We start from the raw sequence: 21761 nt of genomic DNA, 5'->3' as shown, positions 1-21761 counted from the left end.
AATAATACACAGAAAGTGTGGCCACCCCTGAAGCACAGCAGGCACACACTTTCATTTATTTGAAATGATCCTAACATGATAAAATGCTTTTTATCATAAATAGAATGAAAAAGTGAGGTGGAGCGGCTTATGTTTGATGTTGCCTTCCTGTCACCAGCGGTATGATAAGGGGGATTCTGCACATACCTGCTGCTGTATAAATGGCCATTTGATACACACACCTGCTCAGTCAGCACAGCGGTAAGGTACTGTTCTGTACTAGCAGCCTGATTTGAGCAAGGAACATATCAAGATGGAGACTTTACAAGGGGTGAGTTACTTGAAATTCACAGTTTTGTGCTAGGTGTCTTTTTTCCCCATGTCTACTCCTCATAGATGATCATCATCCTCCTCTTGGCCCTCCCACAACGAGCGCTGTTGTTTAAAAACACCTCAGGTAGGACCTCAGTGACCGGTTAAAGGTTCATGAAGTAACACTAAGCCCGATTCTGCTTTTTTCTGTCTGAAACAGTACATGCGGGCTCTGTATTTGTAAAGGAGGCTCTTCACAAGGCCATCGAGCTGACTGACGCCGCCTACGCTCAGACAAGAGAACGGTCCGCAACATCTTGCCTTCATGGCAATATTTCCCATCTTCAGTCATTTTAACAAAATGCTATCGTTTAGGGTGAAGAAGTCTCTATCCGAAGGCTCCCTGAGACCAACCGATCTGCTGGTTCACTTCAAGCAGACTCAAAGCACAAGCAGGACTCACGTTCGGGCTGGCGAGCTGCTGGATAACACGGTGGAACTGATCCGAGAAATGGTCTACACGCGCAGTGCAAAGTTGGAACTAACGAACGGTTCATTCGGTACAGTTGTGTGATCAGGATAACAGGAGCTGCTCAATTTGATTTGATTGATAAAATGAACCTCATCCCTAGCCAAGAACTATGTAAATGCATATTCACTTTTATTTTTCCTCCTCAGAGCTGCTGAGTGAAGCAGATGTTGAAAATCTACTTCAAGCCACTGGTTGCTTGGCTCAACGACGCACATCCGGATGTCTGACTGGCTGTGTGGCAGATCGTTACCGATCCATCACTGCCCACTGCAACAACAGGTTGGTTCTTGATCATTTTCTTTCATTTCACTTGTTATAAATCACAGTTTATGACTAGCTTAAGAAAAATAAATAGAGAAAACTCCATTTAGTTGCTGTTCCTCCTGCTCAGAGAACATCCCAGATGGGGCTCTGCAAACATTCCCTACTCTCGCTGGTTGCCTCCAGAATATGAAGACACATGGGGGACACCAAGAGGCTGGGATTCAGACTACACCTACCATAACTTTAGCCTGCCGCCAGTAAGACCCCATGGAGCCACTCCCCGTCACCCACCCCCTGCCTCCCTCACTTGGTGGTCTTCGCAGGTCCGACTGGTGTCTCAGGAGGTTCTCTTCACTCACAATGACAACATCTCTCTGGACTCCACTTTGTCCCACCTGCTGGTCGAGTGGGGACAGTGGATTGACCACGACTTGGTGCTGACCCCCCAGAGCCCCAGCACGGTGGCTTTTCGGACCGGGGCGGACTGCACCCGGACCTGTAGCCGGGATTCGCCATGCTTCCCGATCGAGGTGTGTTTCATCCTAAGCTCCGCAAAGACATCAGATTTCTTTTTTGTTAAACTGAAGGTTTTTCCCGTCAGATTCCACCATCTGATCCACGGTATGGCCTTCAGAGTTGCATGCCCTTTTTGCGCTCTGCTCCAAGCTGTTTGGATGGAGCTGGGCGCCCGTTGCACCGTGAGCAGCTCAACGCCATCACCTCTTTTGTGGACGCCAGCATGGTGTACGGTAGCTCCGATAGCCAAGCTCTGGAGCTACGCGACCGCTCCTCGCTGCTCGGCTTGATGGCTTGTAACTCGCAGCACTCGGACGGGGAGCTGGCCTACCTGCCCTTCTTGCCTCGTCCGCAGGATCACTTGGATCCCTGTGGCCCGAGAGAAGGCTCCAGACAACGGGACAATGCCACGTCCTGCTTCCAAGCTGGTGAGCGTAGTCCAGTCTAGGATGACATAGTCATGACAAATAGTGATAAGAAAAATACATGAAATGTTAGGCACCAAGTATTTGAACCATCTTACTTTCCACCACCGGAGCTCATGAGTCATGTTTGCTAGGTGATTCAAGAGCCAATGAGCATCTCGGCATGGTGGTCCTACACACGCTCTTTCTGCGAGAACATAACCGTCTGGTCAAAGAGCTTCATGACATAAACCCCCACTGGAGTCCCAACACCCTCTACCAGGAGGCCCGGAAGATCATAGGAGCCATCCACCAGGTACAACGCTTCCGAGATCGTAGTCACTGTGGCTCTAGAATTTTTTTCTCCCCCTGACCCCCGGTGACTTGAGTCTTGTTGCTTTCTAGATCCTAACGTGGGAGCACTACCTTCCTCGAGTCCTCGGAGAGACGGCCATGTCCAAGCAGATGCCTCCCTACGAGGCTTATGACCCTAACGTGGATCCCAGCATCGCCAACGTCTTTGCCGCAGCCGCTTTTCGTTTTGCTCACGTCACTGTGCAGCCCATCGTGACCAGGCTCGGGCCAGGGTACGCCGCCAACTCTCGGCATCCCTCGCTCCCTCTGCATCATTCTTTGTTCGCCTCGTGGAGGGTCGTCCAGGAGGGTAAGATGAAGCATGGAAATGAAGCTTGATCCAGATATCAAAATATGTTCTAACCTAGTGTTCTCATCAGGCGGTATCGACCCAGTACTACGTGGCCTCTTGCTGTCTCCTGCTAAGCTCCAGACTCCTGGTCAGATGATGGTGGAGGAACTGACAGAGCGTCTTTTTCAGGCGCAAGGTGGATTGCCACTGGACCTTGGGGCCCTCAACCTTCAACGGGGCCGGGACCACGGCCTGCCAGGTACCAAGAGTCCCTCGAAAAGCACAAACGTTTTCTTGACCGTCCTCGTCTGATTCCAACCAGGATACAGCTCATGGCGAAGGTTCTGCGGTCTCTCGGTTCCCAACACAAAATCCGAGCTGGCAGACATCCTTGATAGCCCAACATTAGCTTATAAATTCCAGCAACTGTATGGCACGCCGCACAACATCGATGTGTGGGTAGGGGCCATTTCTGAACCGGCTTTACCCGGAGGCAGAGTGGGACCACTCTTGTCCTGTCTGCTGGCCCGACAATTCAGAGCCCTGCGAGACGGTGACAGGTAGATTATGTCTCTGCTCACTCTCGACTTACATCGCTTTACACACGAGTCTGTGTCTGAAGGTTTTGGTGGGAGAGGAAGGGCGTGTTCACCAGCACGCAGAGGACACACCTCCACGCCGTCTCTCTGTCCCGAATCATTTGTGACAACAGCCACATCACCCATGTGCCCGAAGACCCCTTCTCACGCACAGAGAACCCAGACGCCCTGCTGGCTTGCTCCAGCCCACTCATCCCTAAACTCGACCTCAGCCCATGGAAAGAACCCGACTCCGGTGAGAAACGTGACCAAAGTTGTTCGTATTGTGTTGACAGTTCTGTAAATTCTCCCCAAGATCCCAAGTGCGGTCCCGTACCCAGAATCCAGTCTGGCTACTCCTTGCTTTGCGACTCTGTGATCCAGTATAAGTGTCAAGCTGGTTTCGAGCTACAAGGTTCTTCATCTATCAGCTGTGATGCGCAAAGTCAACAATGGAGCTCCCCACCTCCAACATGCCACGGTATTCTAATGTTACCTTTTATGAATACAAGGTGCTCAAATAACAGTCGCACCCAGATTGTCCACGTCATGTTTCCTTTCAGACATTAACGAGTGTGAGCAACCAATTGCTGTTTGCCCACAATATATGGAATGTCTCAACCTGCCAGGTTCTTTTTCTTGCTCAGGTTGGTTTATTATTCTCAAATGAAACCCCTTACGACATTAACCAATGTATAGTTTAGCGCAGTGGTTCTTAACCTTGTTGGATGTACCGAACCCCACCAGTTTCATATGCGCATTCACCAAACCCCTCGTTAGTGAAAAATAATTTTGGGGAAATTCAAGACATTGATGATTTTTACTAGTGCACAAAACGAGCCGTGCATGAACATCACCTTGCTCAAAGAACAAAACCAACACTATGCATGACCTCACAACAAATTACATACTGGCAAATCAGAATTTACACAATAAATTAGGTTTGTTCTGACCTCCACAGTGGAGGCTCTGTCGAACCCTTGAGACCGACTCACCGAACACCTAGGGTTCGATCGAACCCAGGTTAAGAACCACTGGCTTAGCATTTTGCATCTCTCATGACTGGTCCTGTTTGTGTGCACCCAACCAGAGTTCTCCTTGCCGTCCCCCGTCTCGATTGCAACAGCAGCCATTGTCGTGCTCGGTGGTGTCGGCGGGATGTTAATTCTCCTTTACTGTTTTCAGAGGCGAGTCGCAACACTGAAATGTAACTTGTCATTCATTCATCTTAGGAACAAATAAATCTCTTTTCATTTCAGGTGGTGGCCAAACAAACAGTCAGCCTGTGCTGGAGGTTGTCAAGAGGAAAGTTCAGCACACATTTAAAATAAAAAATATGTGCAAACTGACTCAAGCTTTCATTGATGGAAACGTACAGCATGAGCAAATAGCAAAGAGCCAGCTTGTTGTTTTGTCCTTTGTGCAATTACGTCACCTCAATTATTAACAAATGATTTATTGAGCTTTCCTGCAAACTGTATGGAGAGGTCACGGAAGCAGAGCGGCGAGCTTATAAAAAGCGATTTGAAGCCGGAAACCACAGGCTTTACAGGAATGTCTGATTTTCTTTCCATAAAGCCCCTTCGAGTGCTATGTGGCCTTGATGTTTATTTGCTACGCACGTGTTAAATTCCTGCTTCCAAACCTGTGTAACAACTATGGGTGTGTCCCAACGGTGCTTTGTGTGGCTATAAACGGGTCATTCATGGTGATGACCGCAATGCACCAGACTCATTCTCATACTTCCAACTAATCTGTTCACTACAAACTGAATGAATAAAAGAAATAAAGATAGGTACGGCATAGTCAGACTTTAATGGAGTGTAGGCAGTTCAGTGCCATACAAGCGATTATTGCACCTCCATATTTCTTCATTGTCACCTTCAAAATACAGTTGACTGTTCAAAATAAAATCTATAATACATAATGAGGTAAAATAACCAATGCAAAATGACAGAACATAGCGATGGACTACATTTATGCATTATTGTCAATGGCTCATACATTGTGTTCATTTTGGATGTGCAAAACGTCATTTGTGTATTTTAGATTTTAGAGCTTAACATCTCACTTGATACCAACACTTATGGCTGAGCTGTCCCTATAAGATGCTTGTAAAACTTTACACTTTATGTATGTAATATTTTTCATACTTTACTTATTTAAGTCTTCAGGTACAATTGAATGTACTGAAAAACATTTGTATGGACAAATAACATTGTGAGGGACTTTATGCACAAGATTAAAAACTAAGCATGGAAAGATCATAAGCACTTTTGTACTTTGCCTTTTATTGTATAACTGTTTTCTCGGTTGACCTCTTTGTAAACCATACGTGTCATATCATGCTGGTCAATCTGGTTATCTAACTCTGCTCTATGAGGAAAAAACCCAACTTGGCCACACTCATTTCCCTTCGTAGTCGCATCACCTCCCAGAACATCTGCTCAGCTGGAGAAAATGACAACTATCTTATTTTAGGTGCGGTTAAAAACATGACAACAGGAAAAAAAAAAAGTCATTTGTGGATGGACTTACCATTATGCCTGACCAGGCCTTGCTGGATGTAGCGGATATATGTAAAAAAGTTGCACACGGCCGTGATCTGGAAAGTCAAAACGAGGCCGTGTTTATCGTAGAAACGGATGATGATGAAGTGACAGACGCACTTACCCGTGCTCGGCTGGAGGGGGAAATATAGTAGTAGTTGCCCTTATCGCCGAGTTTAATGCGATGTCTGCACTGTCTCGACACGCCGCTTAGCGCACATTTTCTGTCAGGAAATTGGGACTGTTCAAAGAACCGCGGCTTGAATAATGGAAACATGCTGTCCAGTCTTTTCTGCCAGACAATGAACATCAAGGATGCGCTTTTAGGTAAAAAGGCCCATCCCGGTGAGGAGAGGGCGAAAAATAACGAGGTGAGGTTAGAGCAATGAGAAGAGGTCATGCGCATGCATGTGGTAAATTTAGTGCCATTCATCACGGAGTTATCTCATGCTGGCAGTAAATGCGGATTAGTGAAAGAGTGACAAGCTTGCTGAGTGGACTTACGTCTCCACTGCTGCCCTAAAGTAACTGCAAACACAAGATTTGGAAGTGAGACAGTGATTGGAAAAGTGCCCACAGGTTAAATACCCTTATTAGAACTACAATTGGAACCCATGAAGTTGTACAGTTGGAAATTTAGATTTCCCACTCCCCATTCCATTTTCGATTTGTAATGGCTGGCCCAAGTTGAGCAGAAAGGAAAGACAGCGTTGGCCGTTGTCGCACACACATAGACACTCACTTAGGTCCTCCACATTCGATGGCCGAGGCTTTAACTATCGGTAACGCTGACAAGGCCACAGGTTCGATAGTCAGAGAGTTGTTTTCTACGGCGCTCTGCACCAGTTGGGACAGCTGTGGACACAAGCAGCTCCACTGATCAGAAAATGGATCTCAACTGAATGTGGCGAGAAGATTCTAACCTCAGATCGCGTAAAAGAGAGACAGGGCCCGATGTCTTCTCTGTAGATGCGACTCATGAGCGCAGATGAGCGATCTAGACTCGGATGTTCTTTCCACATGAGGAACTCTGCGTATAGGACCGAGTCCATCTGTGAAGACAAGACAGTCCCTCACTCATCTCGTCAGCAAAGACAAGGTTCTTAGTGTCGGTCCGGAAGTCAACGTAACTAAGAGGCTGAGCTCGACAGAGGTGGGGGACGGTTACCTGTTCACTCTGCCAAAAAACTCAAAGACTGGCCAGAAAGCTGACAGAGAATTAGAGGAGAACGGGAACAGCAGGCTGAGAGAAAATTTACAAGGAAAGGAAACAAGGTTAAGAGAAGAAAGCCTACGACTTGAAGGAAGCAAGGAATAATATGGAAAAGCTTGCAACGGTGGATGCTATTCTTTACCTCTCGGTCCTCTTTGACCACGGGCTGAACGGGAAGTGACGGAGGTTCCAGTTTGCCAGGTGGGGACGGGAATCCGCCGCTCATACTCTTGTTGCGATTGTTTCCGCCGATAGGGAGCTGCAGCTGAGGATGCAGTTGGCGGTTGGGCGCGGATGGAGTGGAGGTCAACACCAGAGCCTTGAGCGCCGTCACTTCAGCTTGAAGGACGTCAATCTGCCGGCATAATGCAAAAAATGCAAATTGCGTATCACTAATTGTTTAGCAAAGAGTACACACACCTTTCCCTGAGCCTCCTTCAGTTGTTTCTCTGCTCCTGCTTGTTTGATGTTTGCCTCGCGTACCATCCTGTGAGCCTCCTGTGGAGAAAATGGAATCAATTCCAATTCATTTCAACCAGTAAAATAATTTTAAGGGGGACAACTTTGTAATGATGACCTCAAATAAACTGGCGGTGAGCTCCTCTAGTTCTTGCTCCAACTGAATCCTGACCTGTGACAGACGCTCACATTCTTTATCTTTTAGTTTGAGTTCCTGAAAAGTATGAGGAGAAAGAAGTTCACTTTTGGCACTTCCCTTTTTAAATCATTGCAGTGTGTTTACGTGTCAATGGCAGCACCTTCTTTGCAGCATCTAACTGTTCGCTGAGGATCTCCGAGCCTTTTTCGCGAATTTCTTTCTCTCGCATTTCCAAGGAGGAGCTGCGCAGGCGGGACTGGACGTCATGGTCTATATCCAGTGTGGGCCCAACCTGGCCTCTTCCCTCCAATCTGGGATCTGGCTCGGGATCCAGATCTACCAACCTGCATGACGTCAAAAACATAACTTATGTTCATTTTCTACCTGATCAGATTTTCTACCACTGTGTTTGCAGACAAATATTGTTTTAATACTTTCAATTGAATGTACTCCCGCACATTAACCTCATCTTACAGCATGTGGTATGTGGTTGCATACCACACAGAAAACCAGATCTTACACACACAGATGGATAAGTTACTGCTGCACCACAAATATTTTATTTGCACCCAAAAGGAGCTCTTGGGCTCGTCCTTTATTTCATGCTTTCACACCCTCAGCGAGCATCATGCTACAGCCACAATAGTAGGCTGCTTTGTCTAGAAATATGCCACGAGGACAGCTGTTTTTTTTTTTGTTTTTTTTTTTGCCAAAGTGATACTTTATCACTTTGTCAAGAAAAGGTCAGCTGTACGAGAGAGAGAAAAGAAAAACACATGTGCTGCTTCTCATTTTGGCACACATTGTGCACTACAGTTTCAATTATACCATGTCATCATATTTATTTTTGGCCAATTTTGCATTGATCTGACAGTTTTGTGATAATATTGTAAGTTTGAGACACAGGATAGGGATTGCTTTAATATTATTCAAATAGTTCTTAATATTTGTTTCGGTGAGGAAAAAAATCGTATATCGCTAAAATCGTTTTGATACGGTTCAGTCCCAAAGTGGTCTCACGTGACTTAAAAAACATCTGGTTATAATAAACTGGACAATGTACGCCAACTTTCCTAGCATGGCATGGTTATAAACTTGCACGGCAATAATGGGAAAAGCAACTTTTTACAACAACAAATCAATTCCTGGCTATTTGAATGTTCCCAACATTATGACGTAAAAGCTCAAAGTCAGTTTCGCGCGACAGAGCGCACTTTAAGCTAGCCAGGCGATTTACAACTTTGTTCATATTTTCCAGAGTGACACTTTTACCCTGTCAGCGTCCAGAAGAGAAGACCCTGTCCCCACTTCAGTTTGTCTGCCACCTGCGTCCTTAAGCTGTCCGTGTTGTTAAAATTGTCGAAATGTGACGAGCTCCGAGTTTAAAATCAGTGCCTCACACAACGCGAAGGAATGCGGACGCTGACGTCATCAAATACTGGCTCAGCAGGCAGCAAACAACAATGACCGCGAATGCTTATTTTGCACTTTTCCCAGCCGTAACTTCATATTTCCCCTTTAAAAAAAAACTTATATATATAAGTTTTTTAAAGGGGAAATATGAAGTTACGGCTGGGAAAATATATATACATATATATATTTGTTTTATTCTGCCTGTCTTCCAAGTCACGTGACACCAAACCCACTCTCGATGCCAGAGTCCGACATATGTCATGTGACCAAATTCGTCACGCCATATAAACACCATATATATTTTTCTGAGCATCCAATCAAATTGCTCTTAGATCAGATCACAATCTATGATATGCTTCGAGAAGTAATAAAGGTAAAGTCAAGCCATTCTATGAGCCTAATACTGTCATGAAGGGATTGGAGCAGGGCGACCAAATGCAGCTCGTACCAGGGTTTAATGAAGAACTCAAAAGACAAACTATAGATGCTCGACTGGGGACGTGAATAACTGAACAGAAAAAAATAGAACAGAATAGACTGGAGAGTAGGAACGAGAAGACATGAGACGAGAGACGAGAACAATCCGACAGGGAGACAGGATTTAAATATATGACAGGTAACGAGAGACAGGTGACGGCGATTACATGGAGCACAGTAGGGGAAGGGCGAGCACACAGACACGCGAACCAAAACTATGACATTAAAACAAGGAAACAAACTGTGACAGATCTTGACAAATACAGTATTCTGATTTTGTGGAATATGAATAAGACAATAAAATCCAACCCTTTTTATCCAATTGGGGAGGTGGGGTAGTCCTAATACCAGTACCAGTAGTTCTAATCTCTTTGTCCATTAAGAATGACACATATTGTACAATAATCCACTACAATCTCTGCATAAATCAAAATATGTCCCCCAATTGTTTCCCATCATGGCATACCTTCCTACCACACAGCCCTTCTCCTCAGCCTCGGATGGCGTCCCAAAGAACACAGCAGAGGAATACACTGCTATTCCCGACCTCCCTGCCTTCAGGACTTCATAGGCTTGACCGGACGAGGTCGGGGGCGGCGGAGAGGGGGAAATCCGAACACTGTGAATTCCCTCGAAAGCATCCATGTCACTCAAAAGAAGAAATCTGGTTCAATTGAATTGTGTGGAAGTAAACAATTGGACCAGAGCCTATGGGTGGCCCCTGAAAACAGAGAAGGGGCGTTAGACAATGCTTCATACAATAATGCTATACAGTATATAAATAAATGACCTTTAAATGTTTTCAGAAGTGCCACCACACCTCAATGCTGCACACAATGTCCATAAGTCTTTAAAGGGACTGTTCATTCCTAACTGAGGTCATCTGATATGCAAGAAAGTCACACTTACCAAAGTTGAACATGAAAGAGCGGTGCAGGAGTTTTGGCGATCGAGCTGTGTCCGCACTTCGCCCTTGCCGCTGCTTTTCTGGTTAGACAGCAGGGGTTAATAATCACTCACACCACTAACAGCTCCTGGCCCACAACTACCCGGCTGTGCGCATTTCTTCCGTCAGAGGGCTCACCATGCTTTCTCATATTAATAATAATCATAGTGAAACACAAATTCATAATAGACAGAATTTCACCGTGAGAGTGCCTGAGTGTTTTAATAAATTGTTGTTTTTTTATTGATATTATGTATCTAAGTGACCGGCTGTGTGTGATTTGTTGGGATTAACACAGCCTGCAGGAGCCAACAATGCATCTTTGTTGCTCAAAAGAGCTTAAGACATCAAGTGACCGGAGGTGTAGAAACTCCACGCTCTCCTTTTTCTAGTCCCGCTTCTCTTTTCTCCAACATTCTCTCTCCACGGAGGCCAAGTGTACGGCTCACTTGCAGCTATGGCGATACGCATTCAGCGGTGAGTTGTGAATCTTTCAAGTTGACCTTTTGTGCTCCTGAAGACAGCAGATCACATTTGGCTTCACGTTATCAAATCATCATTGTTGGCCGTATGGATTTGGGTAGACAGCAGATCAAGCCGACCGATTGCTGATTCTGAGATCTGACGAGACACCGGAGGCGTCCTTCATGTCAGGCCAATTTGAGACGAGGGAGTCGGCCTTTAAGAAGAAGCGGCAGCGGCAATGACAGTGACCTACTCTCGCAGAGTGGCTGACGCAGGCCTAGGCACTTTCTTCCACCTGTTACTGCGCTGGAAAGGCAGCATCTATAAGCTCCTCTACAGGGAGTTCATCATCTTCACCTTGCTCTACTGCTTTTTCAGCATCGGTTATAGGTACCAATACCTTCAATGATTTTAATGAAATTATTATTATTTACATTTTTATTATTTATTTTCTTATTTTATTTTTTCTTATTTTATTTATTCTATTTTATTAGTTTCATTTATTTATCTTATTTGTTTTATTATTTTAATTATATTCATTAAGAAACTGATCATGTTAGTTACTTGTTATTTTTGTGAATGCGATGTTTTAATGTGTTAACTCAAAAGTTATTTTCCACACTAGGTTTGTGTTAAATGTTGAGCAGAAGAGGCAGTTTGAGAAGCTGTCCATATACTGTGATCGCTACGCAGAGCTCATCCCAGTGTCCTTTGTTCTCGGTAGGGCTGTCACTATCGAATATCTTTAGAATGGATTATTCTAATGATTATCCGTCGAATCAAATAGTTGGATACAACTTTATTTTCATGAAAGTGCATTACAAACATTTTTGCCAATTATTGTTTATGAATCAATTATTTGATTATATCTGGTATTATTTAGCGATTAAAAAACAACTGAACAACAGTTAAGCAATATCACAAAGTAAAAGCAGTCGTTTGCTAATTATTATTCATATTTTGATTAAACACAAGATAAATCAGTCTGTTTTCATCAAGGATTGGATAAATTATAGAATTGTGAGAGACTGAAATTAGAAGATGTGGACAATTTTTAATTAAAAAATGTCTTGAGATGCTTACTTGATTAAAATACTAGGCGATTTATTTGATAATCTGTTTATTTTCAATTAATTTGGACACCTAGTTCTCTGTGAGTCTACCTTTTAGTATACAATCCCAAGTGTGTTCCAACTTCAACATTGCTTTGCAGGTTTCTATGTGACCTTGGTGGTGTCCCGCTGGTGGGGTCAGTTTGAAAACGTCCCCTGGCCGGACCGCCTGGCATCACTGGTGGGGGGTCACGTGCGCGGAGCAGACGAGGCCGCCAGGTTGACCCGGCGCACTCTGGTGCGGTACGCCAATCTCTCCGGGGTGCTCATCTACCGTTCGGTCAGCACGGCCGTCTACAAGAGGTTCCCCACCATGGAGCACTTGGTGCAAGCAGGTACGCTGGTCAAACGGAAACGCTGAACCTTGGCTTGAGTACTAAGCCCAATTCAGGCACAAAGTGGCGTGTTTGAAGTCTTTGCACAGTACACACTTTGTGTACCGATGATGTAATGTCGCGCTGAGATTATTACGATTTCAAGGTGTTTATAGCCATTCCCAGTTGAGGTTAATTATCAAACTGTCAAAGTATACTGCGTTTAAAATAACCACCTAGCTTTTTTTTTTTCAAGTCTGGTGACCTAATGTTGTCAAACAATGCTAACTCCATTGGCAAGCTAACAGCATCTTCATATTGTGGACACAAAAGCAGAAAATATAATGACTCGCAGGCATATATTCTTTATCCTCCGCAAATAAAAACAAATGACTATTCTCTTTATGTGTATTGACTTCAAATGAGACATGAACTTTTTTTTCAGGTTTGATGACATCAGAGGAACTGAAGCATCTGGAGGACTTGCCCTCCCCCCATAACAAGTTCTGGGTTCCCTGCATGTGGTTTGTGAGTCTGGCTTTGCGGGCCCGGACTGAGGGTCGCATCAACAACGACGTGGCTCTCACAGCCATCCTCACTGTACGTTTGTCCCGACTGCAAATGTGAACAGCTTTGAACAGTCTTAAATAATGTCTTATGTTCTTCACCGTATAGGAGTTGAACAGTTTACGTGCAAAGTGCATGAAGCTGTACGGATATGATTGGATCAGCCTGCCTCTCGTGTATACTCAGGTTTGTTTCAGCTGATATGAGGTCTGAATGTAAAAAGCAAATTTCTGCCCCTACTTGACTAGTATGTGGTGTTTAGGTGGCAACGGTGGCAGTCTACAGCTTCTTCCTAGCTTGTCTGATTGGTCGTCAGTTCTTAGACCCAACCCAAGGCTATCCCGGTCACGACCTGGACTTCTATTTGCCCGTTTTCACGCTGCTGCAGTTTTTCTTCTATGTTGGCTGGTTGAAGGTTTGACACCATTGATGATCTAATCTAATCTGTTTGACGCTTGGTCCGTGTCTGATTTGGTCTTGCTTTTAGGTGGCAGAGCAACTCATCAATCCTTTTGGCGAAGACGATGACGACTTTGAGACGAACTGGCTCGTCGATCGCAATTTACAGGTTCTGATGTGATCTGAAATTATCCTTTGTGATTGGTCCATGTGATGTCAAATATACACCTTGGCTGGAAAATAGCTGATTTACATAAGAACAAAGGAGCTGTCACTATTGGTCCTAGCTGTGTGATTGTGTTTCAGGTATCTTTGCTGTCTGTGGATGAGATGTACGACAGCCTCCCTCTAGTTGAGAAGGACATGTACTGGAATGAGTCCGAGCCTCGCCCTCCCTACACTACTGCCAGCGCAGATCACTGCAAACCGTCATTCATGGGTTCGGCTTTGGATATTAGGTATGCTTTAAAGTCAAATCTTCTACAAAACTCTAAAAACAGTATTCTGAATAATATTTGAGCGCATTTGGATACTCGATATAGGGAATCTGGAATCATTCTGAACAGAGTTTCATTGCTATTATATTGTTGTGCTCTATAGTGTTCCTAAAGAGGAAATGGAGTTTCAGTCCAACTTGGAGCAGATTAAAGAAAACGAGGAAGCCAACTACTCCACTCCGCTGTTGGGAGGTTTGGGTCGCTTCCTGGGTGTCCAGTCCCCCAGCTTCCCTCGCTCTTCTCGGGTCTCCCTGCTCCGGCGCCGTCCCGGAGCCCCATTGAGTCGATTCCCCCTGTACTTACACCCAGAAGCTCAGTCGGTCACCAACCAAGCCCGCCAGCCCTTAAATGCAGATCGAGATCAGGATTATGTCTTCTCCGGGATGCCCTTATATGAGAGAGCAGGCTTCTACAGTTGCCCCCAGACGCCAATCCACTGCGTTCCCCCAGCAATGCCCCGACCTCGACCTGCCCGGCGACCTCTGAATGAATGGGATCGGAGCTGCAGCTCCCTCGCTCCTCAGACGGTCGGCTCACAGCTTCTGCCCCCCGACACCCCCAGTCACAATCCACCACCATCGTCGGCTTTCCCCTGGCTGAGCGAGGACGGCGAAACGTCCGCCGCCCCGGCCTTCTCCTTCCCCGACCCTCTGCCCGAGCTTTGTCCCATATCCAAACTCCGACGTGGACACGGCCTGCTGTCTCGCCGGCCTCCTCTTCCGTGCCTGACACTGGAAACTTTGCCATCCGCCGACAGCCAGGCGGGACCCCAGAGCGCTAGAACGACAGGAAGCGGGGGAGAAAGGGTGTTCTCGTTCACCCCTCCCTTTCGTCATGGACCGGCAAATCCAAATAATCCTAACAGTAGCTCGAGCAGTATTAATGTGACAAGCAGCACCGGCGCTGGCACGACAGGAACTCTTCTCAACACCAACAATCTTAGCAGCTTTGGTAACTTTGCGGCCAATGTTAAGGCCAGCAACGGCGGGCTCAATACAATGACGGCACCCAGCTCGATGCCTTCGCAGCAAGAAGCCAATCAGCAAAATTCCCCTAATGATTCTGGAATCTCATTGGCCGAAGGAGACTTGCTGGGCGTGCTCGTAGATGGCGGAGGAAACAAAGCAGTAACGAGCAGGAAGCAGGACTAAAAAAATTCTGTCTGTATGTCACATGCCAAACAAAACAATTTCAGGTATATAACAGTAAAACAAGTCATCTGTGATAGACATTCACTTATTTTCCATGAAAACCGATTACCTTTTTATTGGGATTAAGTTGAAATTAAAAAAAAAAAAAATGTGTACAGCACAGTGTCACTCCATCAGTATTTGTTGGCATTGGGGGGTGAGTGCCACACAGCAGAGCTGGTGCGTTTGAAGTAACGCGATTTCCTCTTGTAAAACAGCTTCTCCAGTTTTGGCGGCTCGATTGGTCCAAAGAAAGAATCCATGTCTGGAGGGTTGAAGTACTGCCTCAAAATAATCTGCTCTAGATTGTGACCTGGGAGGAAGATCAATTAAAAGAGATTCACTATTCATACAATGGCTTTTTTTCCCTTTTAATTTGCATCATTCCGCCCTGATGCTGCATATAATCATACAGGAATTAAGACTAAGATTTACAACAATGACAAGACATTAGAAAAACAACAACAACAAGAACTATACTTTGGGAATCACTCAACAAAAGATGATTCAACAACGATTCCAGGCTGTAATGATTCAATTCGGTTCACTTGAAAAATAAAAATGGCTCCCTTCATGAATGCACTGTCATCCCATTTCGGGAAACGATTTCTCCTGCCTCATCTGTCCGCCACTTCGTCCTCTGCTTCGGGAACTCCCAAGTTGCTATAAAATCCTCTTCCATGCTTTTAACAGATCCCACATCATAATTCTGAAAATTTGGCAACCCGGAGCAAGTCTGCACTGAAAAATCTTCCGCAACATGACCCAGCAATCGAAAGACAATATGACGATTCGAGGATGCAACCATTTTGAAAATTGAACCATTTGATTCATCAAATCAAAACAACAGTTGCCAATTCCAGGCGCTTTTTCTTACACCTCTTTCGTTATCCAAATTTTAAGATGCCTACCTTTTGCCCAAGAGGGAATGGGCTTTCTTGGCTTAGACTCATCATCAGTAGAATCATCACTGTTTAGGTCCATCCCATAGTTTTCTGGATTTTTGGACAAAGTCAAAGTTTTGTTGACACCCTTTGGAGTGATGGAGTAAGACTGTGGTGATTTCTGCCAGGGAGGAAACACACTTTTTGAGAGCGTCTAAAAAAAAAATATCTTCATGAAAATTTGAATGAACCACTACACGTGCTTTGGATGCATCAGTTTCCCGATTTACCTCAACATCCACAGTCACGTTGAGGCCGACACCTTTTCCTGCCGGAGTTTTCAACAAAGAATTCTGTGGAGGGGAAAAAAATCGTGGAAAGGAGTTTCAAAATATTCTGCCTAAAAAAAAAAAAAAAATCAACCTCTTGTGAAATTGGTCAGAATATTAAATATTATCTAGCAAAATGCAACAAGGTAATGCACACAAGAAAAAAATGACGGGTTTGGTGAAAATAAAAGCAGAAAAAATAAATAAATAATCAATCAGATTGACGGTACCTCAACATCCATAGTCACATTGAGGGGAACAGCTTTCTGTCACAGGGGAAGAAAAAGAGATAAAATCAATAAAATCTTTAAATTTATTTTTAAATTGGGCGGCAGGGGGAGAAGGGGTGATATACTTTAGGGGGAACCCGATTACAGGTTTCTATACATATCTGACAAAATAAAATTTGTTTCTATTCACCTTTGTCTGTGCAACTTTTATAGCAGCAGCAGCAGCAGCAGCGGCGGCAGCGGCAGCAGCAGCAGCCTCTCTGTCTTTAGCAGCCTTCTCCTCTGCAGCTAACCTCTGCTGGTCCTCTTCCTGGTGGAACAGAAAGAATTTTAGAATTTGAAGTGACAAAGCAGAAGGGAAGCATTTTTTGGAACAAACTCGCAAGTAATTTGCACTTTGTATAGGGTTTTTTTGGGGGAAGCAAACAACATCGATCTTCACCCATTTTCTTTTCTCCTCCTTCTCGTGAGCTGCTCTTTCCAGTTCCCGTTGCAGAGCGAGAGCCTTTTCTTTTTCAACTCGCTCCCTGGACAAACAACAACACATAAGAATCAATATAAGGTAGAAACAAAATTATATGGTTGACCATTTTAATATTTAAACATACATTTCATTCTTTTATTTTGTGTGCCTGTTTTAGAGTCAATTGTTGAAGACACTTGTGGTGTCTCAATATTGCTGATTTTGATCTTTTATTGGTGGGTCTGAACCATTCCCCGCATTAAATGGGGGGTGGACTATCAAACTTGTTTCAAAAGATGACCTTTCAGCAGCAGCTAGGCGTTGACTCTCCAGCTCCAAGGCTCTGCGAGCTTCTGCTAGCTTTTTGGGTTTTAATTCGTCCTCCTTGGCCTTCTTCGTCAGCAACTCTTGCTGGCGCTTCTCCTCCTCCTAAAGTTGGAGGAGAGAAAAAAGTGCAGGTTTAGATGTGTGAAGACAACAAATGAAATACAAATCTTACCGCTTGTTGAGTCTTCTTCCTTTTCATTTCTTCTTCCAGCTTCCGTCTCTGTTCAAGCTCTTCCTGGCGTTTTGTGGCAGTTCGCTTCTTGGCCATCTCTGCCGCCTGACGCTGCATTCACAGACCAACGTTGACCCACTTTGACATGGCACAACCACCCCAAATCCAAAACCTCACCTTATCATTTTTCTCATCAATGTTGGCCATTTTTTGCTCAATCTTCTTCTTTTTTTCTTCTTCCTTCTGCACTTCTTTCTCTTTTGCCTCAATCACCTTTCTTAGCCTCTCATCCCTCTTCCTAAAAGACAAAAAAAAAATTCATTCAAGCAATCCAATCACAAAGGCAGTGTTTTTTCCCCCAACCGAATCAAACCTTTTGTACTCCTCTTGCTTCTTTTTTTTCTCCTCCTCCATTTTCCTCATTCGCTCCTCTTCCTGTTCCTGCTTCTTTCTCAGTGCTTCCAGCTTTTGCCGCTCTCTGGCCTGTCGAATTTAGAAAATAAGCGGTAAAGCCACACCCAACAATGGAACTTCACTACGGCCTCTTGTATCAAGACAAACGGTGAGTGCACACAGGTTAGGATGTGTGGGAGGGAGGGGGGGGGGGGGGGGGGGGGGGGGCGGAGCTTTAGTTTAGTACTAAATGAGTGGACACTATCACCAAAATGACCACCAACAGTGCTCGTGTACTTACCACTCTAGTCATGCTCATCTGGAGAGAGGAAATACGAATAAAATGATGCAATGCAATGATTCCAGCTCAACTAAATTGCATCTACAGCACATTGAAAATGGCCCATGGTGACTGTAGTGTGTAACGCCAAATTCAATTTGATACATCATTGTCTACATAATATCACTTTTAGAAATCAGCACTTAAACTAAACATGCTTAATATACTCAAACATTGCCTGTAGTTAATAAAGGACTCATGATGCTGACATTTTAAAAGTGCTTTGTAATTTGAACAAAATTGTGCAAATTTGCTGTTTTTGTGTGTGTGAGGGGTTGGGATTAATGCTGACCTTTGGGTCAAACTTCAGAGGAGTGTTCTGTCGAATGAAGGATTTGACCACAGAACTACGGCTGAAGGCAGTCGGAGTCATCATCAGCATCTGATTCTTCTGCACAGTGTGAAGAAATGATTTCATGTGCGGTCTGGCAGCCTTGTAAGAGGGGGGAAAAAAAGATACTTATAAAACTGTCAATTTAAGGCAACATTCTAATTTGTGGATTTTTATGATTTAGCAATCTTACACTCTGATTGTTCTTGAGGTTAGAGAACCTCTTTGTAGGTCTTTCTGGAGGGGAGGCCGTTTTGCGTTTGACGCAATTAGTTGACCTGGGGAAACATAAAAACAAAAAGAACATAGCAGGTATAATAAAGAAAAGAAATAATAAAGAATTGAAAATAAATTAAGTATAATCATTCAATTGATACTGGTCACTTATAACGGGGTCAAAAGAGTTTAAACTGTTTGAAACTCACCTTTGACTCGGCAGTGGGGTCTGTTTCATGTTAACTGGAACAAAGAGAAAACAATTTATTAACAACAATTTAAGGCCAATTATTATTGGAGGATGGGATGGAAGCATAAGCAAATACCTGATGTCTTTTGTTCGTTGTACCGCTCAGGAGAATACAGTGAAGGTGGGGCCAGTTTGGGGGAGTTTACCGCCACAGAACGAGTGACATGTGCCAATAATGGCTGCTCACTCAACACGGGCTGCATAAGTAGAATGTATGACACAAGTTTTAACAATCGCGAATGATCAAACTGGAAATTAGGTGAACACAGTACCTCAGGAGGATCGGTTGAAGTGATCACGGCAACTTCAGGATCTGTGCTCACAGGTTCGGATGCTCTGTAGTGGTCATAAATGATAATAGTTCAAGGGAAGAATTAAAACTAAAGGAAGGAATGGAAATGATCGTGATTGATTTTAGCAATTTGATAATCCCTAATCACATCACTGAAATTACGATATCTGTGTGATCTTTTTTTTTTTACTGAAATCGTTCAGCCTTAATCATCTTGCTATTTTTTTTGCAGGTGCTGAATGTAGAGTACATTCAACCAAGAAAATATTTGTAGTACTTACACTTCATCTATCTCTTCCATGGACTCACAAGAAGAAGCGGCTACCCAAAAAAAAAAAAAAAAAAAGTCTTAAGATACACTAACAAGCCAAATAAGACTGAGAATCTGAATAAAATGTTGAGTCTCACAGTCGATGATGCTGCTTCGCGATGAGCTGGCCTTGCGAGCCGCGTTGTTCTTCAGCAAGGATCGCCGAGAGCTACGGCGCAGAGACTCCTGCATCATGCTGTGCCGCAAACTGGCCAGGGAGCGACGGGCCTTCAATGAGCACCTCACGGAGCTGCGCCGTGAGCTTCTGCCATTGCCGGCTATCGCGATCTTTGCAGCGCTGCGCCCAGAAGGTATGGGCTGGATTTCCTGCTCAGCAGACAAACGCTCTGATGCAGAGATGCTGACCACAACGTTAGGTGACTCTATCTTAATTGGAGAATGCCTTCTGACATCACACAGCTCTTCCAGTGGGACGTCTGCGTTGTCCACCTCAGTATTTTTAGCCACACTTTCATGCTCAACCAGCTCTGGCTTTTTGTTACACTCAACTTGAATCTCGGGGCTTGTACGAGAAGGCCGGTTCACATCCTCGGCAATCTCCACGATGGTTTGTTTATTTTTGCGAGTAGTGCGTTTTGGACGTGCACTGGTGCTGCTGTCAGCTGCGGAAACATCGGCAATGGCATTCTCAGAAATGAAGTCCAGTTGCTTGATAGTGACGCTACGGAGATTACTACGTCGACCCCTCGAGAGCCTGCATCAAAAAGGGCAAATTAAGTCACACCAGGTTTCAAAAATCAATAATTATTGAAACTGGAAACTTTGTCAAAGTGTAGCAAACCTGCGCCTGAATTGAGAATCTTCCTGCCGGCCGACCGACACGCGCTTCCTGCGACTATTCTTCTTTTGTGATGGTGTTTTGGGCATTAACTCTGGTTCAAAATTAGAATTGCTACAAATGAAAGAAAGCACAATTGTTAGAAGTTTATTCACTATTGTTCATGTTGTATGTTATTAAACATTCACCCACCTTGAGAACATCATTTTGGCCTCCTGTTGGATCTCCTCAAGCCAAACCATGTGGACATTGTCAATGTCATTTAAAAACTCTTGGGTTTTATCAGCAAACATCTTCGTCAGAGACAACAAAGATGATTTTACAGTGCTCATGGTGGCAGATGGAGGCTTCTCGCTCTGAAACACATGAATTTTGGGAAAATCTTGACAACTGGGGTTCCATAACAGAGCAGTGGATTGAGGAATACACCTAGCGATCGCAAATTTAAGTGGTTGGATTGTAATAATCACTTAGATACAAAGCGCCCTAAGGGCATAGGCCTATTACCGGTTTGACGAACTATGAAATCAAAGTTCCATCAACCACTCAAACTATCTATCGGCGGTAATGAAAACAACAGACGTACAAGACAAAAACAAAAGGTTACCACTTGCTTTAGGAAATCGCTTTTGACGTCTGGTTCGGTTAGATATCAGTTCATTGTCGATGTTTCAAATAGTTGCCCACGAATAATCGAAGAATATGTCGGATTAAATAATAACAACAACAACAAAAACTGTAAATTCAAGGATTTTAAACATAAGCAACTAAAGTAAACACTTGACCAGGCCAAACTGGATTCTGTTGTATTCACGCGCGCTGGGCCTTGTCTTAGGCTATCGAACACGGTAACGTTACTGCGATTTATCTAATTGAAACAATTTTGATTATTTTTTAGGACGCTATTTACTAGTACGTAAAGTAGTTACACCAATATTACGACGGTGAGTAGCAAACATAACATTTTCTGTCATTTATGTACAGGCGGCAATTCCCAGAAGCTATGAAAGGAAGTAATGTCATATTATTTACCATGTTAACAGGAATAAATATGAAGGGAATCCAATGATTGCGCCTCCGTAAAATCGAATATGATCTTAAGCAAAAGCCATAAAAAAATATGTCTTGGTTAATCGTCAAGTAAATTTTACCGAGCGCCGATATCCAAGACAGCCCCACACTGGCGCAGCTGCAGAAACTTTGAAATTCAAACTGCAGCGGCCAATGGGAAGGTGGGACTTGGTGACGTCATTTGTCAAAAGTAGTGTTCGTTTTGTAGACCATTTACTCTAAAATGGGCGGGTTTATCCGTGCAAACAGTTTACGGGGTTAGGAAACAATCGAAAGCTAAATACAAATCGAGCAAACCCCAATGTAAAATATATAGGCGGGTATTGTGTCCGGATTTAAAGACACAATTCACAAAACAAACTCTGCCCATTCTTAGTCGTAAA

At 44.2% G+C, this 21761-nt stretch overlaps 5 protein-coding genes across 7 annotated transcripts; 3 read left to right on the top strand and 2 right to left on the bottom strand.

Annotated features, from left to right (window-relative positions):
* Positions 1–238: 238 nt before the first annotated feature.
* Positions 239–865, top strand: LOC148396047 (myeloperoxidase-like). The gene is made up of 4 exons (XM_088378403.1): positions 239–310; positions 376–436; positions 512–596; positions 667–865. The coding sequence occupies exons 1-4, from the start codon at positions 293–295 to the stop codon at positions 863–865; spliced, it is 363 nt and encodes a 120-aa protein (XP_088234529.1). The 5' UTR covers positions 239–292.
* Positions 866–898: 33 nt separating this feature from the next.
* epx (eosinophil peroxidase) lies at positions 899–4473 on the top strand. Its single transcript, XM_088378402.1, has 13 exons — positions 899–1102; positions 1215–1344; positions 1411–1617; positions 1689–2031; positions 2163–2323; positions 2413–2671; positions 2742–2912; positions 2976–3213; positions 3276–3487; positions 3548–3712; positions 3795–3878; positions 4322–4418; positions 4464–4473. Exons 1-13 carry the CDS (start codon positions 939–941, stop codon positions 4471–4473), a joined length of 2241 nt encoding a protein of 746 aa, XP_088234528.1. The 5' UTR covers positions 899–938.
* A 554-nt stretch (positions 4474–5027) lies between these two features.
* On the bottom strand, positions 5028–10530 carry rab3il1 (RAB3A interacting protein (rabin3)-like 1). Of its 2 annotated transcripts, XM_088378891.1 has the most exons (12): positions 10391–10530; positions 9948–10202; positions 7752–7935; positions 7571–7666; positions 7414–7491; positions 7136–7348; positions 6704–6832; positions 6523–6635; positions 6285–6308; positions 5905–6004; positions 5770–5836; positions 5028–5682 (listed from the first exon to the last, which is right to left on the bottom strand). In XM_088378891.1, the coding sequence occupies exons 2-12, from the start codon at positions 10124–10126 to the stop codon at positions 5597–5599; spliced, it is 1269 nt and encodes a 422-aa protein (XP_088235017.1). In that variant the 5' UTR covers positions 10127–10202; positions 10391–10530; the 3' UTR covers positions 5028–5596. The 2 variants fall into 2 exon arrangements, with proteins under 2 accessions (XP_088235017.1, XP_088235018.1); XM_088378892.1 differs by lacking the exon at positions 6285–6308 and having other exon boundaries at positions 10391–10528.
* Positions 9291–15531, top strand: best1 (bestrophin 1). Its single transcript, XM_088378863.1, has 11 exons — positions 9291–9377; positions 9963–10904; positions 11012–11282; positions 11518–11612; positions 12106–12339; positions 12764–12918; positions 12994–13071; positions 13148–13300; positions 13373–13453; positions 13591–13742; positions 13885–15531. The coding sequence occupies exons 3-11, from the start codon at positions 11131–11133 to the stop codon at positions 14930–14932; spliced, it is 2148 nt and encodes a 715-aa protein (XP_088234989.1). The 5' UTR covers positions 9291–9377; positions 9963–10904; positions 11012–11130; the 3' UTR covers positions 14933–15531.
* Positions 14930–21518, bottom strand: incenp (inner centromere protein). Of its 2 annotated transcripts, XM_088378861.1 has the most exons (21): positions 21340–21518; positions 20500–20663; positions 20311–20421; positions 19607–20223; positions 19480–19519; positions 19179–19242; positions 18983–19103; positions 18866–18899; positions 18634–18718; positions 18402–18542; positions 18071–18088; positions 17750–17859; positions 17554–17674; positions 17377–17487; positions 17179–17306; positions 16857–16941; positions 16605–16724; positions 16415–16450; positions 16146–16208; positions 15883–16036; positions 14930–15284 (listed from the first exon to the last, which is right to left on the bottom strand). In XM_088378861.1, exons 1-21 carry the CDS (start codon positions 21340–21342, stop codon positions 15106–15108), a joined length of 2505 nt encoding a protein of 834 aa, XP_088234987.1. In that variant the 5' UTR covers positions 21343–21518; the 3' UTR covers positions 14930–15105. The 2 variants fall into 2 exon arrangements, with proteins under 2 accessions (XP_088234987.1, XP_088234988.1); XM_088378862.1 differs by lacking the exon at positions 18071–18088.
* Positions 21519–21761: the final 243 nt, after the last annotated feature.

Source organism: Syngnathus floridae, chromosome 6, assembly GCF_059516105.1.
Source record: "Syngnathus floridae isolate MCC-2025c chromosome 6, RoL_Sflo_1.0, whole genome shotgun sequence".
Classification (NCBI taxonomy): domain Eukaryota; kingdom Metazoa; phylum Chordata; class Actinopteri; order Syngnathiformes; family Syngnathidae; genus Syngnathus; species Syngnathus floridae.
The sequence above is the reverse complement of the archived record's forward strand: the minus strand, read 5'-3'. Positions and strand labels throughout refer to the sequence as shown.